At 46.0% G+C, this 21,156-nt stretch overlaps 2 protein-coding genes across 4 annotated transcripts; both read right to left on the bottom strand.

Annotated features, from left to right (window-relative positions):
- Positions 1–442: 442 nt before the first annotated feature.
- On the bottom strand, positions 443–4,296 carry LOC142844771 (keratin, type II cytoskeletal 6A). Of its 2 annotated transcripts, XM_075963577.1 has the most exons (10): positions 4,071–4,296; positions 3,760–4,034; positions 3,034–3,248; positions 2,670–2,730; positions 2,430–2,525; positions 2,105–2,269; positions 1,557–1,682; positions 1,009–1,229; positions 779–813; positions 443–678 (listed from the first exon to the last, which is right to left on the bottom strand). In XM_075963577.1, exons 1-10 carry the CDS (start codon positions 4,294–4,296, stop codon positions 443–445), a joined length of 1,656 nt encoding a protein of 551 aa, XP_075819692.1. The 2 variants fall into 2 exon arrangements, with proteins under 2 accessions (XP_075819692.1, XP_075819691.1); XM_075963576.1 differs by having other exon boundaries at positions 3,760–4,296.
- Positions 4,297–16,580: 12,284 nt separating this feature from the next.
- Positions 16,581–20,431, bottom strand: LOC142844772 (keratin, type II cytoskeletal 6A). Of its 2 annotated transcripts, XM_075963579.1 has the most exons (10): positions 20,206–20,431; positions 19,895–20,169; positions 19,169–19,383; positions 18,805–18,865; positions 18,565–18,660; positions 18,242–18,406; positions 17,694–17,819; positions 17,147–17,367; positions 16,917–16,951; positions 16,581–16,816 (listed from the first exon to the last, which is right to left on the bottom strand). In XM_075963579.1, exons 1-10 carry the CDS (start codon positions 20,429–20,431, stop codon positions 16,581–16,583), a joined length of 1,656 nt encoding a protein of 551 aa, XP_075819694.1. The 2 variants fall into 2 exon arrangements, with proteins under 2 accessions (XP_075819694.1, XP_075819693.1); XM_075963578.1 differs by having other exon boundaries at positions 19,895–20,431.
- Positions 20,432–21,156: the final 725 nt, after the last annotated feature.

The following is a 21,156-nucleotide window of genomic DNA, read 5'->3' on the forward strand; positions in this document are numbered from 1 at the left end:
AGCACAGACTTTGTACATCACAGGACTATTGACGTGTGTGATCACAGTTACTGCCAGGGAGGTTCACAACATAGAAGTTGGGGTTTTCTCAGGCCACTGGAAGCTCCTGTTTAGGTGAGTAGGACCCAGACAAAGATTTCCAGAAGGAAAGGGGCAGAGAGACCCTTTCTCAGGCAGCCTCAGGGACAGAGTCAGGAGGCAGAGTCTGGAAACCTAACTACAGCTTGCAGCACCAAACGTGGACGATGCGTCATGTGAGGTCAGAGGATGACAATGAGAAGATGAGTATGGGGACCTGAGGGAGAGGACAGAGGGGAGCAACAGGAACTCGGCTTCTCAGCCCTAGCCGGGGAGCAGAGGGAGGAAGGCAGCAGGGACAGCACCCGAGCACAGGGCTCTGCCAGAGCCTCTGGGGAGCAGACAAGCTCAGGCGACAGGGACTTCAGTGCCGGTAGCTCTTCCTGCTGGAGGAGGAGGTGGTGGTGTACTTGATGGTGGAAGAGCTGCCACCAGAGGAGCTCAGGCCACCACTGAGGCCTCTGCCACTGCCAGAACTGAAGCCACCTCCAAGGCCATGGCTGCTGCTGTAGGAGTAGCTGCTGCCTCCTCCCAGGCCCAAGCTGCTGCTGGCACCACCTGCACTGCCATAGCCGCTGGACATGGTGGACTGCACCACAGCTGTGAAGAGGAAGAGGGGACAGCGGACACTGTGAGCCCGCTCTGTCCAGAGAGTCAGGCACAAGGCAGGGGAAGGGGAGGAGGCAAGCAGTGTACTTACAGATGTTGACGGGTCCAACGCCTTCACCATTCAGCCTAGAATAGGAACAGAGCAGATGAGAAGGTGAGACCTGGGGAGCCATGACCTCAGTCCCCGTGATCCCTCAGTGTGGGGACAGGTCACAGAGAATCCCTGGTAGAGTGGTCCCTGAAGGGAGGCATTGTGTCCACAGCAAGTGCTCCCTCATGCTGTGCTCATGCCTGGTATCATGGAGGAGGGGGAGCACTCACCTGCACTCCTCTCCTTCCAGCAGCTTCCTGTAGGTGGCGATCTCCACATCAAGGGCCAGCTTGACATTCATGAGCTCCTGGTACTCCTTCAGCAGCCTGGCCATGTCCTGCTTGGCCTTCTGCAGGGCATCCTCCAGCCCTTCCAACTTGCCCCTGGCGTCCTTGAGGGCATTCTCCCCACGCTGCTCAGCTTCAGCAATGGCAGCCTGAAGGTTGGCACACTGGGCAGAGAAAGAAAGAAAAACAAACTTTTATTGTGGTTCTTTCCAGCGGGTGATCCCTTGTTCTTCTTGTTTTGTTCGTTTGGTCGTTTGTTTTTCAAGACAAGGTTTTTCTGTGTAACAGACCTAGGTGTTCTGAAAGTACGTCTTGTAGACCAGGCTGGCCTCGAACTCACAGAGATTTACATTCCTCTACTTCCCAAGTGCTAGGATTAAAGGCATGTGTCACCACCACCCGGCCAGCTCGAGATCTTCGCTCCCAGTGAGCAGGAGGCTGGAGCACAGAAAATGAAGACAGCATCCTGTGATGCTTTTGGTCTGTGCTACCTGCTTCTTGACGTGGTCGATCTCAGATCTCAGCCTCTGGATCATGCGGTTGATCTCAGCGATCTCCTGCTTGGTGTTGCGCAGGTCGTCTCCGTGTCTGCCTGCTGTGACCTGCAGCTCCTCGTACTGAAGATCAATGGACAATAGAAAATTTATGTGAGTTTTTACAAGAAAAATGCATTTCACTTCTAATTGGACTGCGCTATCCTTGGTGCGATGACTTTTCCCCAGGAGAAGCTGTGGGAGAGCATGGACTACATACTTCTCTTGGGAACTGAAAATGTTCTGTGTGACCTCATGAGGTCCTATATTCCCAGAAGAGCTCAAGCTCAGGGACTATAGACCCCATTTATGGCAACTTTCCCTCTTCTTCTGTGTTCTTTTGAACGGTAGACTACGGCTTCACTGTACAACGCAAGTGCAAGGTCCATTTGCTCTTATGAGATCCCAGTTTCTCCTTAATAGACCTCTAACCTCCAAGGAAATTAGCATTTTATGGAATTCATTTTGTCCCAGTTTTCTTTATCAGGCTCCCCCTAAATACTCACTTTGGTCTGGTACCAAGACTCTGCTTCAGCACGGCTCCTCTGAGCAATCTCCTCATATTGGGCCTTGACCTCAGCAATGATGCTGTCCAGATCCAGGCTGCGGTTGTTGTCCATGGAGAGGACCACAGATGTGTCTGAGATGTGAGTTTGCATCTGAGACAGTTCCTACAGAACAGAGAGGCAACATCAGCTTTGGATATAAGGATTACAGATGTTACCAACACCACACTCTCGCTGTGCACAGGGGAAATAAAGTGAATGGGGCAGATTGGAAGCTGGAGGACAAAGAGATAGACAGACTGAGAAAGAGAGAGAGGTGACTTACTGCATCATAGAGAACTCTCAGGAAGTTGATCTCATCTGTCAGACTGTCTGTCTTAGCTTGCAGTTCAACCTTATTCATGTAGGCAGCATCTACATCCTGACAAAAGAGTCAACAACATGGAATTGGGTTATTTCTCTTGCACAGCAATGTCTGCTCTGCCTCCCTGGCAACCATGCTCTCCAATAAACCAGACTTGCAAAGCCATTCCTCTCCATCAGCAGAGAAACTCAGTCAGCTCACCTTCTTCAGGGTCACAAATTCATTCTCTGCTGCTGTGCGCTTGTTGATTTCGTCTTCATATCTACAAGAGGAAGGGTTCTGCACATTGTAGTCAGCTGGTAGATGGCCTCAAATGTAATCTGTGACCCAGCCCCCGTTTCTATAATGGCAATATAACCAAATCACACCACTGATGAATATTTTGTATGATTGAATGTTTTACTCCATTTTTTTTCTTCCTAGATTCCTATTGCCCTCCATGGTGTTTGTCTACGGCTGTTTGACTAAACTTTCTCATTTCACTATTTTAATTCCTGGAGTCCATGTCTAGTTTTGGGTCTTCATTACCATGAACTTGGCAAACTGCGTTCCTTTTTTAACTCACTTGTTCTTGTAGTCCTCCACTGTCTCCTGCATGCTCCTCAGCTCTGCATCCAGGCGGCCCCTCTCTCCAGTGATGCTGTCCAGCTGCCTTCTGAGGTTGCTGATGTACTGCTCAAACAAAGGCTCCAAGTTCTGCCTCACGGTCTTGGTGCCCTGCTCCTGCAGCAGGGCCCACTTGGTGTCCAGGACCTTGTTCTGCTGCTCCAGGAAGCGCACCTGGAGGCACCGAGTATGAGAAGTTTGAATTTCATTCTGCTGTGATCCCTTCACAATGTGACTCCTGTCTCAGGCTGTCTGCCTCAACTTCTACAGGCACAATCCAGAGCAGAGCTCCCAACACCATCCCTCTGAGAAAGGCATGCCTCTCAGGAAGGGCACAGGCATCCTAGCAGTGACATGCTGGAGTGTGGCGAAGTTTTGTGTGACCGTGATGGCTCCAAACTGCCCTGTAGATACTCCTGCCTCAGTTCAGTCCTCTGTGATGTGAGGCCTGGGCTTATCTCAGTGCACTGGAATCAGACACCCTGATGGGGTCCCTTCTGGAGGAGAGGAAATCTGACCCTGATTATCAGCTGCTATCTAAACTGCAGAGTGGACAATGTCAGGATAGAGTCACCTAGAGACAGTAGAAATGAAAGCCATTGAGCATCTTCCCTCCACAGCTGTCCTTGGCATTCAGTCCAGATTTTATTCCCACTTATCTGCCCTGGACACAACCACGTCTCACCTTGTCGATGAAGGAGGCAAACTTGTTGTTGAGGGTCTTGATCTGCTCGCGCTCCTCAGTCCTCACCCGCTGGATGGTGGGGTCGACTTGTAGGTTGAGAGGGGTGAGGAGGCTTTGGTTGATGGTGACCTCTTGGATGCCTCCAGGGGGGCACACGGGGAAACCAGAACCCCCATAGCCACCACCAAAGCCAGCTCCACCACCGAAGCCAAAACCACTACCAGCTCCACCAGCAAAGCCAAAGCCACTGCCGGCTCCTCCTCCAAAGCCAAAGCCTCCTCCAACTCGGCTGCCATAGCCTCCACCAATGCCACAGCTGCCCCCTCCGATGGAGATCCTCTTGGAGCTCCCCACACCATAGAGGCTTCTGCTGCCAAAGCCAGCTCCTCCACACACTGCCCCAGAGCCACCGCTACCCCGGGAGCGGCACACAGACACACTGCTGAAGCCAGAGCGGTTCAGCCCAGGCACTCTGGCTGAGCCGGCACTGAAGCCACGGTGGCTGGTTTGACTTCTGATGGTGGTTTTGGTAGACATGGTTCCTGGAGTTAGAAGTCTGAGAAGTGGAGAGGGACAGGGCAAAGCTGAGCGGATGAGCGTGATGGGCTCTGGGCAGCTGCTTATATATAGTGTGGATGGGCTGGGCTTGGTCCCGAAGGTGAGCTTGTATAGTGGGAAGGGCAGGGCTTTACCCGCAGTGAGGTAACACCTAAATCATTCAAAGATGTTATGAAATATTGAGCTTGCAGTTTTGGCTTCCTTTAGTCAGGGAAAATGCTCCAGCCTCTCGTTTTGACTTCATCTGAGTACAGTAAATCGGTTCTTCATTCACTGTGTCTCAGTTAGTCACCGACTCCATGTGTCTGCAGGTCCTGCTGAATGTGCTGACAGCCCCCTTTCCTGGCTGCTCCTCTCTCCTACGGGGATACCTGAAACCAACTGATGTCTTATGGCAACAGAAAGATCATCAGTGACTTTCAGGGATTAGGACTATGAACCTGTTCTTTTTTAGATCCCATTTCAAACAAAGAAAAGTCTGCCACATATTTGTCCCACTGTCTAATAAAATAAAATAAGTTCATATCTGGGCTTTTTGCTTTATTATTGCTTTCTTATTTCCCTCAGTTTACCTGGCATCCCTATATTTGATAGCTGATCTCAAAAATATTATGATTTCCTCAGTATTAATTCAATTTTATATCTAAGTTCGGTCTTTTGTACATTTGTAGAAAATGATCATATGTCATATATATGTATGTACGTTTGTATATATTACAGTATTCAAGGATCTGTATAGATGTCTCCCGGTGAATGGCACTTGCTGCTCCTGTAGAGAGCCTGACTTTATGCCCCAACATCCACATGGTGGGACACAACCATTCATAACCTTCCATAACTCAGTCTCAGGGTTATGCCATCTTTTGACCTCTGAGGGCACCAGACACATGTGTTACACGTAGTTATATTCAAGATAATATTTCTATTCAAAAATAAAATAAATATCACATAGAAACGATTGATTTTACTAATACCTTCCTAGTATGATTTTTAGATATTTGATAATTCAAATTTGTAAATATATTGAAATCATGTTTTATATAGGTCAAGGATCTTAAATAGTTTAACAGAATTTGTAATTATCCCTTAATTTTTTCCTCCTATAACTTAAAAAAGAATATGTATTGGCTTTTTGACTGAAGGAATGTCTGTGAACCCCTTCTGTGCCTCTTTCCCCTTGAGGCCAAAAGAGTGAGTCAGTCCCCAGAAGATTGTGAGAGCCAGGACTTGAACCCAGGTCCTCCACAATTGCAGACAGTGAGGTCCTCCACAAAGCTGAGCCATCACTGTGGCCCCTCTCCTAATCACGTGTTTGTTAAAGAATCCAGACTAATGTCTTGCTTAGTGTTTCAGCTGCTGCTTTTCTCCTTGATTGCACCTGGCACTGCCTTTACCAGGCCACCGTGTCTGCCCCATCTTCTGTAAACTGGTATCACTCAAATCAGGAATCTCAACAAGATCTGCTCAAGTCTGCCAGTGATGCTCATTCCTCCTTTTCTCTCTCTCTCTTTTTCCTGGTTCCATATGAAGCTGAAAGTTTTTCTGATACAATCTTTGAAGAATTGTGTTGGGTTATTGGTCGAATTGCATCGAGTCTGTAGATTGCTTTTTGGGTAGGATGGCCTCTCTCACTTTATCAATGGTACCGTCCCATGAGCATGGGAGATCTCTCCACCGTCCTGTTATCTTCTTCAATAATTTAAACCTCTTACCATACAAGTCTTTTACTTGCTGGGTTAGAGCTTTATGTATTTTGTGCTACTTGAGGCTATTTTGAGGTGTGTTGTTTTCCTGATTTCTCTCTCTGTCAGTTTGTCATTTGTACCTGGGAATGTTATGATCTGTGAGTTAATCTTGTATCCAGCTGTCTGCTGACAGTGTGCGTCATCTGAAGGAGTTTCCCGGTGGACACTCATGGTCACTCATGTGTACTGTAATATATCTTCAAATGCAGATCCTTTAACTTCTTCCTTTCCAATTTATATCCCCTTGATCTCCTTCAGCTATTTGCTGTAGCTGAGGTTCTATATTGAATAGTCTGGAGAGGGTGGACACCCTTGTCGTGTTCCCGACCTTAGTAGAAATGCTTTGGTTTTCTCTCCGTTTAAGTAGATGTTGCCTATGAGCCTGATGTAAACTGCTTTTATTATGTTCAGGTGTGTTTCCTGTGTTCATTAAATCTCCAGGACTTTTATTTTGAAGGGGTGTCAGATTGTGTCAAATGTCTTCTCTGTCTCTAATTATGTGATCATGTAACTTTTGTATTTCAGTTTGTTTATCTGTTAGATTTAATTTTTCCATTTACATAAGTTGAACCAGCTCTGCTGTCTGTGATAAAGCCTACTTGATCATGATGGATGATGTTTTTGATGTACTTTTCAATTTGATTTACAAGTACTTCATGAGAACTTTTGCATCTATGTTCATCAGGGAAATTGGTCATTAGTTCTCTTTATTCTTGCGCGGTATTTTTTTTTTTTTTTTGTGCTTTGGGTATCAGGGTAACTGTGGCCTTGCCGTTTGTTGTGCAGTTTCTTCTTTTTCTCCTAGAATTTTCATACTCACTGTTATGATCCCTGTAATGTCTTATGTAGGCGCTTAGTGCTACGGACTTTCCTCTCTGAACTGCCCTTCCTTTGTCTCACGTATTTATTACGGTCTGTATTCAGTTTATTTCGGTTCTAGAAATCTTTATTTCCTTCCTTAACTCCTTTTTAGTTCATTTGTGAGTTTTTCAGTGTCCAATGAGTTTGTAAGCTTCCTGTTTTTATTTTATTTTATTTTTGTTTTGTTTTGGTGTTGTTGTTAACTAGTTTTAATCCATGGTTGTCAGATAGGATGCAGAGGGTTATTTCAGTTTTCTTGTATCTGTTGGGACTTGATTTGTCTGTCTAAGTCAGCTTTGGAAAAAATTCTATGAGGTGCTGAGGAAAAGGGTATTTTTTGTGTCTTGGTGAACTGAACTGTAAATATATTAGGCCCATTTGGTTTATAACTCTCTTAACTACCATTTCTCTAGTAGGTTTTGCCTGTGTTTTGGCCAGAGTAGAGTACTGAAGTCCCCTACTACCAATGTGTGAGGGTCAATATGAGATTTCAGCTATAGTAGTGTTTCTTTTACAAACCTGGGTACCCTGTATTTGGTACATAGATGTTAAGAAATGTCCTGTCCTTGACAGAAGCTATTTCTGTAAGAATTAAAGATTCGAAAAATAGGAAAGAAAAGAGGGGGATGCCTCTCACAAAGTGAGAAAGAACATGTAACGGGGAATGTCACACTCATCTGGCCTAACCTTAGCCAGTTAATGTTCTTAGTGTTTTGCCTCTCATTGGATCAGAGACCCGCACAGCCATGCTGAAAAGACAAACCCATTATTTGGGAAAGAAAACTGCCTGTGAGGCAACCCGAGTGGCTCCTCTCTGTCCATCATTCTTACCCACTGAGCCATCTCTCCAGCCCCTTGGATTCATTGTTCTTAGCAACAATCTTGATCTTTGTTCAAGATCAACAGGCAAACAGTTCACTGGGGCTAATTTTGAAATGAATACACAAGGTGCCATGACGGTTGTCCTTGCCCCAGCAGGAGCCCTCGAACTCAGCCAAGTGCGTGTGATTATTTAAGAGATTATGAGAATCTGATCCAGACAGTGGTGGCACATGCCCTTAATTCCGGCACTTGTGAGGCCGAGGCAGGTGAATCTCTGTTAGTTCGAGGCCAGCGTGGTCTAAAAATGAGGTCCAGGACAGCCAAGACGGTTACACTTAGAAACCTTGTCTCAAAATAACAACAACAAAAAAATAGAATTTAGAACGTTTCCAGATGGTGTCATAGATATTCATAGCAACCACCTCAGAATATCAAGCCTCATACTGAGGAATTATGATACTTACCATCCCTTCTTATGGGCTGGTATGGGCTGGCCGTGTCCAAATTGTCCAGATACACAAAACAATAGCAATGCCTGCAGGTTCTGTCTTGTCGTAACCTGAATCAAGCCCAGTCACCTACTTTACTTTAGGGGCTGCCCCAAATGGAAACAGGTAGGCTCAGACCAGCCCTTTCCTTATGTCTGTACTTAGTCATGTGCCCAGAGTTGAGTCACGACACCTCTGTGTTCACCAAGGAGATCTTTTCACAAATGGTGGTATGAGGTACTACAAACCATTGACATTTTACGACAACCGTTCCTCACTCACAACCTCACGAATTCAATATTCTGGTTATGACTCAGACTTTATATGAGGTTCTGAGGGTGAGCTTATCAGATGGTCTTGTCCTCTAGCTAGACATTTAGTGGCTTTTAGTAGCATAAATTAGTGTACACATAGAATAGAATTCTCCTCTGTAAAGAGTATAGGGTGTTGTTAAATGACAAACTTGTATCTAATCACAGGATATTTCTATGATTTCCAAAAAAAGCCTCAAACTGGTTAGAAGTTTCTCCTAGATGCCCTTTGTTTCCCATGCATGTAAACTACCCATTTTCCATCCTGTGAATTGTCCTAACCTGGGCATTCACACACAAGTGGAATAAAATGTGGTACTTTTGGAAAAAGAATTGCAACGTCCTCCGGTGGACTTTTCCTTTAATGAATATGTTGCAGCCTTCCTTATCTCTTCTGACTTGTCTTGGTTTAAAACCTGTTTTGCAATACATTAAAATGGCTACATTAGCTTGTTTTTTGTGTCCATTTAATAAGAATACTTTTTTCCATCTCTGTACCCTGAGGTGACGTCTGTCCTCCATATTAAAGTGTGTTTCTCTGATGCAGCCGAAGGATGGAGCCTGTTTCTGCATTTATTCAGTGTCCTTTATTGGGGATTTGATGTTGAGAGCTATCCATGGGTAGTGAGGTTTTGATTCATGTTATTTGGCTGTGTGTGTTACTTGTGGTGTGGGATGTGTGTGTGTGTGAGTGTGTGTGTGTGTGTTTGTGTGTCTCCCCTCTTTTGATTTGCCAGCTTAAGATTATTCCCTGTGATTTTTTGGGGATGTAGTTAAACTCTTTATATTGGAGTTTGCCTTCTAGTGCCTTCTGTAGGGCTTGATTTGTTGATAGGTATTGCTTCAATTTGGTTTTATCATGAAGTACCTTACTTTGTCCATTTGTTGTGATTGGAAGTCTTGCTGGGTATGTTAGCCTGGGCTGTGGTCTCTTAGGGGTGTAGAAATCTGTTCAGGCCCTTCTGCCTCTTACAGTCTCCATCGAGAAGTCGGGTGTGATTCTCGTAAATCTGCCCTTACATGTTGCTTGCTCTTATTCCCTCGCAGCTTTCAATATTCTTTCCTTGTTTTGTATGTTTAGTGTTTTGATTATTATATGCTGAGAGTAATTTCCTTTCTGATCTATTCTGTTTACTGTTTTGTATTCTTCTTGTGGTAGGCATCTCCTTCTTCAGGTTAGTGATATTTTTTTCTACAAATTTTTTTTATTAAATTTTTTTTAATTAAAAATTTCTGCCTCCTCCCCGCCTCCCTTTTTCCTCCCCCTCCCCCCACCCCGCACACCCCACTCCCCTCCCCCTCCCTCTCCAGTCCAAAGAGCAGTCAGGGTTCCCTGCCCTGTGGGCAATCCATGGTCTTCCCCCACCATCCAGGTCTAGGAAAGTGAGCATCCAAACAAGCTAGGATCCCACAAAGCCAGTATATGCAGTAGGGTCAAAACTCAGTGCCATTGTCCTTGGCTTCTCAGCAACCCTCATTGTCCACCATATTCAGTGAGTCCGGTTTTATCCCATGCATTTTTCAGTCCCAGTCCAGCTGGCCTTGGTGATATCCTAATAGATCAGTCCCACCGTCTCAGTGGGTGGGTGCCCCCCTTGTGGTCTTGACTTCCTTGCTCATGTTCTCCCTCCTTCTGCTCCTCATTTGGACCTTGGGAGCTCAGTCCATTGCTCCAATGTGTGTCTCTGTCTCTATCTCCATCCATCGCCAGATGAAGGTTCTATGGTGATATGCAAGATATTCGTTAGTATGGCTATAGGATCGGGCCATTTCAGGCTCTCTCTCCTCAGCTGCCCAAGGACCTAGCTGGGTACATCTCTTTAAACCCCTGGGAACCCCTCTAGAGTCAAGGCTCTTGCCAACCCTAAAATGGCTCCCTTAATTAAGATATATACTTCCCTGCTCCCGTATCCAACCTTCCATTATCCCAACCATCCCATTCCCCCAAGTTCTCCCTAAACTCCCCTTCTCACTTTTCTCTCCCCATCTCCCCTTTCCCCCATCCCACCCCACCCCCCAGTTCCCAAATTTTTGCCCAGCAATCTTGACTACTTCCAATATCCAGGGGGATAACTATATGTTTTTCTTTGGGTTCATCTTCTTATTTAGCTTCTCTAGGATAGCGAATTATAGGCTCACTGTCCTATATTTACAAATTTTTGAAATGATTTCTGTGCCTTTGACCTGACTTTCTTCTCCTTCCTCTGTTCCTACCTCTCATAGATTTGGTCTTTACATAGCGTCATATGTTTCCTGAACGAACCATACCAGGATTCTAAATATTTTCCATTTTTTCTCTCAAGTCTTCAATGCCTGAGATTCTCTCTTCCGTCTTTGTATTTTGTTGGTGAGGCTTGCCTCTGAGGTTACTGTCTGATTTCCAAAATTTTTTATTCTCAGGTTTCCTCAACTTGGGTTTCCTTTGCTGATTCTCTTTCCCCTTTCAGGTCTTGAGCTGTTTTATTGATCTCCTTCTCCTTGTGTTTGTATCTCCATAGGTTTCTTCAAGGGTTGAGTCATTCCCCCTTTGACTTCTGTCATATCCACAAAGGCTGTTTAAGGTCTCTGCCTTGTGCCTAAGCCATGTTTCAATTCTCAGGGCTTACTCTGGTAGGATTCCTGGGCTCTAGTGGAGACATATTGTCATGGCTGATGTTGACTGCATTTTGGGGCTGTCATTAGGCATCTTGGTTTGGGATGATGATAATGCTAGGTCTTGCCTTTGTTGAGTGGCTGTTTGCTCCTTGGTTTCTGCCTTCTCTGCCTCTTAGGAGGGTGTGGTGACTGTGTCTAACCTGTTAAGGAATTCTTCTGGGATCCTGCTAGGTGTGGCTCCCAGTGGCTTGAGGCAAAATGTGTTTCTAGGTATTGGGAACTGATATCTCTGTGTCTGTCTCATACACACACATGCATGCATGCTCACGTGCATTTATGGGCATGTATGAATGTATACATGTATTACACGTATGTAAGAAAGCATGGAATAATTGTCTTTCTGTGTCTGGTTTACTTCACTTCCCATAAAGCTCTCTAGTTCCATCTGTTCTCTTATCAAATGTTGTAATTTATTTCCTCGTGGTTAACTACACCCCAACACCCACAGTTCATCTGTTCATCAGCTGATGGACATCTAGACTGAGTCCATACCTTGCCTATATGTATAATTCAAAATATACATGAATGTGCAGGTGTCTCTGATATGCTGACTGTGTATGCCTGGATCATATGCTCGGCCCATTGTCAGGTTTCTGAGGAACAGCCACACTGAGGTCCACAGCAGAGGCGCTGCCAGCCAGACTGCAGGGCCCCTTTTCCCTGTTGTTCTCACTGGCACTGCTGGTGTTCACTTTCTAGATGACAGCCATTTTTGCTAGGGTGGGTTGCAACTCCCTGGAATATTCCTTTTAATGAAATACACGCACGCGGGAGGTCTGTGGATGTGAGTGCAGAGCTGGTAGGGTCAGGGGTCACTGAGTGCTGGGACCAGAACTTCCGGTCTGAAAGAGCAGAATACATTTTTAGTGACTGAGCCATCATTTCTCTAAACCCTGGTTTTCAAACCAATTACTCTTTTTAAAAATAAATGGAGCATTCGGACGATTTATAATCAGGGTCATTATTGATTCGTGGTTACTGATTCCAATATTTGCTGTTCCTTTGCTGACTGACTCAATCTTATTTTTTCTTCTTTGAAACTCTTTGTTCATTTTTAGGGTCTACTGACTTCCTGAACATGTTTGATCCTTTTCCTTTTTCTCATGTGCTCATGTTTCCTTTCATGATGTTCATTGTTTTCTGAGCTCTTGTGTTGGTGATTGTCTTATTCTCTTTGTGTTCAATTCCTTTACGTATCCTCCTGGATGTTGGCCTAAGGGCTCTGACCTGCTTCAGGATGTGTTTGTCTTAGAGTGCCTGTAATCCTCCACCAGTCGTGAAAGCTAACCTTTCTGGGAAGAAGGACTTCCGTTGGCAGCTGTTTATTTCTAGGGGTTTCAATGTGACATTCTAGACAGGCGCCATGCTACACAATCTGTAACTCCAGCACCCCGGAAGTGGAGGCAGGAGGATCAGAATCCTGTCAAAGACATTCTGTTACATATCAATTGCCAGCTCAGCCTGGGATACATTGAGAACATACTTCAAAAAACATATATATGCATATATTAAACAGCTTATACGTGCATACAAAATTTGAGTATGCACATATGTACATAAAGCACATGTGTGAGTCTGTATGGTGGTGGGTGTGCACATTATGGTTCCACGCTTTGTTGGATTTTAGACATCATTCTAATGAGTTTGCTAGTATGAGTTAGTGATTTTCCTCCACAGCTTTTAATATTGTTCCTTTGTTCTATAGCCATGACAATTAAACTAGAAAATGACTTGGAAATTTTCATTTCTGAGCATATTTATTTGGGATTCTAAATGTCTCCTGTGTTTGGATATCAATATTTTGTCTTATATTTAGGGTGTTTTGCTAAAATGTCATTGCATAGTTGTCTGTGCCTTCAGTTTTTAGCTCAGCTCCCTCCTGCTTTCCACGGATGTGTATGTTTGGTCTGTTGAATGTGTCTGAGCAGTGTGGTCATGCTCATTCATTTTTTCTTTCTTGCTATCTGCTTGTAGTATCGCCTTGACCTTCTCTTTGTTCCTGACGTTCTTGTGCAGGGTGTTGGCTTTGGGCTCTGCAAATCCTCAGGTGACAGGTCTGCTTTCTCACGGTGGGAAAGAAACCACTGACGACCACACCCTTCAAAACAAAAGTACCCAACACTTGCATTTCTCCTTGGGTCCCTGACTAAGTCTCCTCCTCTCCAAAAATGCCTCTCATTGCCCCCTCCTAGTGGAGACTGTTTCTAGGTCCCTTGCTTTCAGGTATCCACAGTAACTGAATTAATAACTGAGCTGCCATCTTAAAATGATGCCCAGCTCTGGCACTCTGAGATGTGGGAGTGGTTTCTATTGCTACAATGAAACACCATGACAAAAAGACAAGAGGGGAGGAAAAGGTTTATCCAGGTTACACTTCCAGATTGTTGTTCATCACTAAAGAAGTCTGAACAGAAACAAAACAGGGAAGGATCCTGGAGGCAGGAGCTGATGCAGAGTAGAGGAGGGGTCTGTACTGCCTTGCTGCTCATGACTTCTTCAATCTGTCTTTTATGCAAACCAGGACCAGTAGCCCAGGGATGGGCTGGGTCCTCTCCCATAAATCACTAAATAAGAAAATGCCTGACCGCTGATCTCATAGAGGCATCTTCTCAACTGAGGCTCATGGAGGCATTTTCTCAACTGAGGCTCTTTCTTCTCTGATGACTCTAGCTTGTGTCAAGTTGACACACAGAACCAGCTAGTACAGCTGGCAAAGTGGATTTCTTCAAAGCCAGCCGGGCATGCAGAGGAGTGACTCTTACACTGGATCCCTTGATGGGTTAAGGCTTGTGAGAACCATCGGCTTCTCCTTTGTTTAAATCTGCCAGTCAGTTTTTCCATGGCTACCTGGCTTCCTTTGTGCTTTTGAGTTTGGCTGCTCCTGCCTGGAAAGCCAGGGTTGGAGCCCTGGGCTGTTTTCTACTTTTCTTGGATTGGATTTCCTGTTGGCCAAACTTGTCAGGATCCTGTCACCTTACTTGCAAGATCCCACGTTCTTCATCCTTGTATCCCTTGAGGATAAATCCTGTCCTTTAAGCCCTGACTCTTCCCACAGATGTTTCTAAGTTGCAGTAGACTTCTCCTTTGAAGCATGTGTCTTGGTGACTCTATTTCTTTCAGAGTGTTTCAGTGATCCTGAATATTGATTTTTCCTTGTGTGAAACTTGGTGTTTTGTGATTTTTAAATTTTTTTGTAGTATAATCTAAATAAACATTTTGACACAGAGGACTTTCTAGAGATCCTTTTTATGAGGTAATCCAGACCCAAAAAGACAACTGCAACATATTCCTCTCCCAGAGATGAATCTTTAGATGTGGATATTTAAATTAGAGTTGGCATAAAATGCAGAAAGACAAAAAGGAGTCACAGAAGGGCTTCAAGCGAAGGAGGGACATAATAAAGGTCGAATGGATTGGGAAAGAAGAGTAATGGAAGAGGAAGGGTTAAAGGGGGCAGAGGATGTGAGGGTAAAACAGGAGTATTATGGGAAGAGACAACCAAGGGTAAAGATCTTGAATATGCCATATTGAAGCCTTCTATTGTTAAAGCCACCCGAAATACATCCATATGCACTTATAAAAGGAGTTAAACGGTGTACTCTATAACAGAGAGACAATGTATCACTCCAACTTTACAGGGTATCAAATAAAATTACTAGTGCAAGGTATGGCTTATTTCTTTTGAGCTGTAGGTCAGTGTGCCTTCTGAAATATTATAGGCAAATAACTTTGCTCTTGGCTATCCTGCAGAACTTGATGGTAATACTATGTGAAGATAACCACACAGAATCTAAAGCACTGGAGAATCGAGCTTGCATGGATCCAGAAACTTTGTCCCTACTGGATAGATTTCATAGCACTACAAAGTCTATCACAAGGGAAAGTATTCACAGCCTTAACCTGCTGTTAGCCCTGTGAGTTACAGTAAGGACTGAGCTGGCCAATGGGGCAATAGTGGCACTAATGTTATGAGAATAACCATCCACGATCTGATTGCATCTAAGGCCCAATCCACAAGTCAGAACTCATTCCTGGTGCTTAAATGAACTCAAACCAGGTGCCTTAGTCTTAGGCCCCAGGGGAAGAAATAATATAGTTATTCTGTTAATTGCACATAGTAATACGATATCCATTAAGTTCACATCTTTATACCAATTACTAGTGTATGTTTCAAGATGAATCAGAAAAACTTCTTTTTACAGTAGATGATGATTAACAGAGACACCACAACTGATCATCAGGCAGAGATAAGAGACCGTGAAATGTTCAGCTCTAAATGGACAGATGTATCACACCTCCACACAGGCCACGGCTCAGGGACATTGCAGAACAGGAAGGGAAGATTGTAGGAACCAGGGGTAGTGAACATTAGCAGTGAAAGTGGACATAGCAGGACCTTTGTACACAACACATCGCAGTAGCTGTGACTACATGCAGAAAACTCTCACGAGAGGAAGCCAGTGCAAAGCCTAGCATGGACCAGGGAAGAGCTTCCTCATAGTGACATCTTGCTGAGAGGTTTTGGATTTTGATGACAATCATTAGAAAGGGTAATCTTCATAGGAATGTGGCCCCTGAAAGGTGTCATGTCCATTAGACTCTACTATACCCTGCACCTCCAGGCAACACCGAGTGAACTCATTGGGGGAAAACAAAGAAAGCAAGAGGCAGCACAAGATGATGAAGAGGAAAAACTGGGAAGAGATAAAGGAGGAATGGATGAGGTAGACATGAGGAGTAGATTTTCTCAAATAACACTCTATGCTCACATGAGATCCACAAACAATAAGAATGACTGGCGTGTCTTATCTAACAAAGTTGCAGAGTCTCTATAGAAAACAATGTATTACAAAAATACACGTGGGAGAAGCCATTATTTTATAAACATGCTTTATTTAGCTTTATTACAAGAAAGCAAAGAACAGAGAAACATCACATGAGCACAGACTCAGTACATCACAGGACTATTGACGTGTGTGATCACAGTTACTGCCAGGGAGGTTCACAACATAGAAGTTGGGGTTTTCTCAGGCCACTGGAAGCTCCTGTTTAGGTGAGTAGGACCCAGACAACGATTTCCAGAAGGAAAGGGGCAGAGAGACCCTTTCTCAGGCAGCCTCAGGGACAGAGTCAGGAGGCAGAGTCTGGAAACCTAACTACAGCTTGCAGCACCAAACGTGGACGATGCGTGATGTGAGGTCAGAGGATGACAATGAGAAGATGAGTATGGGGACCTGAGGGAGAGGACAGAGGGGAGCAACAGGAACTCAGCTTCTCAGCCCTAGCCGGGGAGCAGAGGGAGGAAGGCAGCAGGGACAGCACCCGAGCACAGGGCTCTGCCAGAGCCTCTGGGGAGCAGACAAGCTCAGGCGACAGGGACTTCAGTGCCGGTAGCTCTTCCTGCTGGAGGAGGAGGTGGTGGTGTACTTGATGGTGGAAGAGCTGCCACCAGAGGAGCTCAGGCCACCACTGAGGCCTCTGCCACTGCCAGAACTGAAGCCACCTCCAAGGCCATGGCTGCTGCTGTAGGAGTAGCTGCTGCCTCCTCCCAGGCCCAAGCTGCTGCTGGCACCACCTGCACTGCCATAGCCGCTGGACATGGTGGACTGCACCACAGCTGTGAAGAGGAAGAGGGGACAGCGGACACTGTGAGCCCGCTCTGTCCAGAGAGTCAGGCACAAGGCAGGGGAAGGGGAGGCAGCAAGCAGTGTACTTACAGATGTTGACGGGTCCAACGCCTTCACCATTCAGCCTAGAATAGGAACAGAGCAGATGAGAAGGTGAGACATAGGGAGCCATGACCTCAGTCCCCGTGAACCCTCAGTGTGGTGACAGGTCACAGAGAATCCCTGGTAGAGTGGTCCCTGAAGGGAGGCATTGTGTCCACAGCAAGTGGTCCCTCATGCTGTGCTCATGCCTGGCATCATGGAGGAGGGGGAGCACTCACCTGCACTCCTCTCCTTCCAGCAGCTTCCTGTAGGTGGCGATCTCCACATCAAGGGCCAGCTTGACATTCATGAGCTCCTGGTACTCCTTCAGCAGCCTGGCCATGTCCTGCTTGGCCTTCTGCAGGGCATCTTCCAGCCCTTCCAACTTGCCCCTGGCATCCTTGAGGGCATTCTCCCCACGCTGCTCAGCTTCAGCAATGGCAGCCTGAAGGTTGGCACACTGGGCAGAGAAAGAAAGAAAAACAAACTTGTATTGTGGTTCTTTCCAGCGGATGATCCCATGGTCTTCTTGGTTTCTTCATTTGTTTGTTTGTTTTTTAAGACAAGGTTTTTCTGTGTAACAGCCCTAGGTGTTCTGGAAGTACGTCTTGTAAACCAGGCTGGCCTCGAACTCACAGTGAATTACATTCCTCTACTTCCCAAGTGCTGGATTAAAGGCATGTGTCACCACCACCCGGCCAGCCCGAGATCTTCGCTCCCAGTGAGCAGGAGGCTGGAGCACAGAAAATGAAGACAGCATCCTGTGATGCTTTTGGTCTGTGCTACCTGCTTCTTGACGTGGTCGATCTCAGATCTCAGCCTCTGGATCATGCGGTTGATCTCAGCGATCTCCTGCTTGGTGTTGCGCAGGTCGTCTCCGTGTCTGCCTGCTGTGACCTGCAGCTCCTCGTACTGAAGATCAATGGAAAATAGAAAATTTATGTGAGTTTTTACAAGAAAAATGTATTTCACTTCTAACTGGACTGTGCTACCCTTGGTGCAATGACTTTTCCTCAGGAGAAGCTGTGGGAGAGCATGGACTACATACTTCTCTTGGGAATGAAAATGTTCTGTGAGACCTCATGAGGTCCTATATTCCCAGAAGAGCTCAAGCTCAGGGACTATAGACCCCATTTATGGCAACTTTCCCTCTTCTTCTGGGTTCTTTTGGACGGTAGACTACGGCTTCACTGTACAACGCAAGTGCAAGGTCCTTTTGCTCTTATGAGATCCCAGTTTCTCCTTGGTAGACCTCTAACCTCTGAGGAAATTAGCATTTTACGGAATTCATTGGGTCCCGGTTTTTCTTCATCCGGCTCCCCCTAAATACTCACTTTGGTCTGGTACCAAGACTCTGCTTCAGCACGGCTCCTCTGAGCAATCTCCTCATATTGGGCCTTGACCTCAGCAATGATGCTGTCCAGATCCAGGCTGCGGTTGTTGTCCATGGAGAGGACCACAGATGTGTCTGAGATGTGAGTTTGCATCTGAGACAGTTCCTACAGAACAGAGAGGCAACATCAGCTTTGGATATAAGGATTACAGATGTTACCAACACCACACTCTCGCTGTGCACAGGGGAAATAAAGTGAATGGGGCAGATTGGAAGCTGGAGGACAAAGAGATAGACTGAGAAAGAGAGAGAGAGGTGACTTACTGCATCATAGAGAACTCTCAGGAAGTTGATCTCATCTGTCAGACTGTCTGTCTTAGCTTGCAGTTCAACCTTATTCATGTAGGCAGCATCTACATCCTGACGAAAGAGTCAACAACATGGAATTGGGTTATTTCTCTTGCACAGCAATGTCTGCTCTGCCTCCCTGGCAACCATGCTCTCCACTAAACCAGACATGCAAAGCCATTCCTCTCCATCAGCAGAGAAACTCAGTCAGCTCACCTTCTTCAGGGTCACAAATTCATTCTCTGCTGCTGTGCGCTTGTTGATTTCGTCTTCATATCTACAAGAGGAAGGGTTCCGCTCATTGTAGTCAGCAGGTAGATGGCCTCAAATGTAATCTGTGACCCCCCCCCCGTTTCTATAATGGCAATATAACCAAATCACACCACTGATGAATATTTTGTATGATTGAATGTTTTACTCCATTTTTTTTCTTCCTAGGTTCCTATTGCCCTCCATGGTGTTTGTCTACGGCTGTTTGACTAAACTTTCTCATTTCACTATTTTAATTCCTGGAGTCCATGTCTAGTTTTGGGTCGTCATTACCATGAACTTGGCAAACTGTGTTCCTTTTTTAACTCACTTGTTCTTGTAGTCCTCCACTGTCTCCTGCATGCTCCTCAGCTCTGCATCCAGGCGGCCCCTCTCTCCAGTGATGCTGTCCAGCTGCCTTCTGAGGTTGCTGATGTACTGCTCAAACAAAGGCTCCAAGTTCTGCCTCACGGTCTTGGTGCCCTGCTCCTGCAGCAGGGCCCACTTGGTGTCCAGGACCTTGTTCTGCTGCTCCAGGAAGCGCACCTGGAGGCACCAAACGAGAGAAGTTTGAATTTCATTCTGCTGTGATCCCTTCACAATGTGACTGCTGTCTCAGGCTGTCTGCCTCAACTTCTACAGGCACAATCCAGAGCAGAGCTCCCAACACCATCCCTCTGAGAAAGGCAGGGCTCTCAGGAAGGGCACAGGCAGCCTAGCAGTGACATGCTGGAGTGTGGCGAAGTTTAGTGTGACCATGATGGCTCCAAACTGCCCTGTAGAGACTCCTGCCTCAGTTCAGTCCTCTGTGATGTGAGGCCTGGGCTTATCTCAGTGCACTGGAATCAGACACCCTGATGGGGTCCCTTCTGGAGGAGAGGAAATCTGACCCTGATTATCAGCTGCTATCTAAACTGCAGAGTGGACAATGTCAGGATAGAGTCACCTAGAGACAATGGAAATGAAAGCCATTGAGCATCTTCCCTCCACCGCTGTCCTTGGCATTCACTCCGGATTTTACACCCACTTATCTGCCCTGGACACAACCACGTCTCACCTTGTCGATGAAGGAGGCAAACTTGTTGTTGAGGGTCTTGATCTGCTCGCGCTCCTCAGTCCTCACCCGCTGGATGGTGGGGTCGACTTGTAGGTTGAGAGGGGTGAGGAGGCTCTGGTTGATGGTGACCTCTTGGATGCCTCCAGGGGGGCACACGGGGAAACCAGAACCCCCATAGCCACCACCAAAGCCAGCTCCACCACCGAAGCCAAAACCACTACCAGCTCCACCAGCAAAGCCAAAGCCACTGCCGGCTCCTCCTCCAAAGCCAAAGCCTCCTCCAACTCGGCTGCCATAGCCTCCACCAATGCCACAGCTGCCCCCTCCGATGGAGATCCTCTTGGAGCTCCCCACACCATAGAGGCTTCTGCTGCCAAAGCCAGCTCCTCCACACACTGCCCCAGAGCCACCGCTACCCCGGGAGCGGCACACAGACACACTGCTGAAGCCAGAGCGGTTCAGCCCAGGCACTCTGGCTGAGCCGGCACTGAAGCCACGGTGGCTGGTTTGACTTCTGATGGTGGTTTTGGTAGACATGGTTCCTGGAGTTAGAAGTCTGAGAAGTGGAGAGGGACAGGGCAGAGCTGAGCGAATGAGCGTGATGGGCTCTGGGAAGCTGCTTATATATAGTGTGGATGTGCTGGGCTCGGTCCCGAAGGTGAGCTTGTATAGTGGGAAGGGCAGGGCTTTACCCGCAGTGAGGTAACACCTAAATCATTCAAAGATGTTATGAAATATTGAGCTTGCAGTTTTGGCTTCCTTTAGTCAGGGAAAATGCTCCAGCCTCTCGTTTTGACTTCATCTGAGTACAGTAAATCGGTTCTTCATTCACTGTGTCTCAGTTAGTCACTGATTCCTTGTGTCTGCAGGTCCTGCTGAATGTGCTGACAGCCCTCTTCCCTGGCTGCTCCTCTCTCCCATGGGGATACCTGAAACCAACTCATGTCTTATGGCAACAGAAAGATCATCAGTGACTTTCAGGGATTAGGACTATGAACCTGTTCTTTTTTAGATCCCATTTCAAACAAAGAAAAGTCTGCCACATATTTGTCCCACTGTCTAATAAAATAAAATAAGTTCATATCTGGGCTTTTTGCTTTATTATTGCTTTCTTGTTTCCCTCAGTTTACCTAGCATCCCTATATTTGATAGCTGATCTCAAAAATATTATGATTTCCTCAGTATTAATTCAATTTTATATCTAAGTCGGTCTTTTGTACATTTGTAGAAAATGATCATATGTCATATATATGTATGTTTGT

Source organism: Microtus pennsylvanicus, chromosome 2 (assembly GCF_037038515.1).
Source record: "Microtus pennsylvanicus isolate mMicPen1 chromosome 2, mMicPen1.hap1, whole genome shotgun sequence".
NCBI classification, from domain to species: Eukaryota; Metazoa; Chordata; class Mammalia; order Rodentia; family Cricetidae; genus Microtus; species Microtus pennsylvanicus.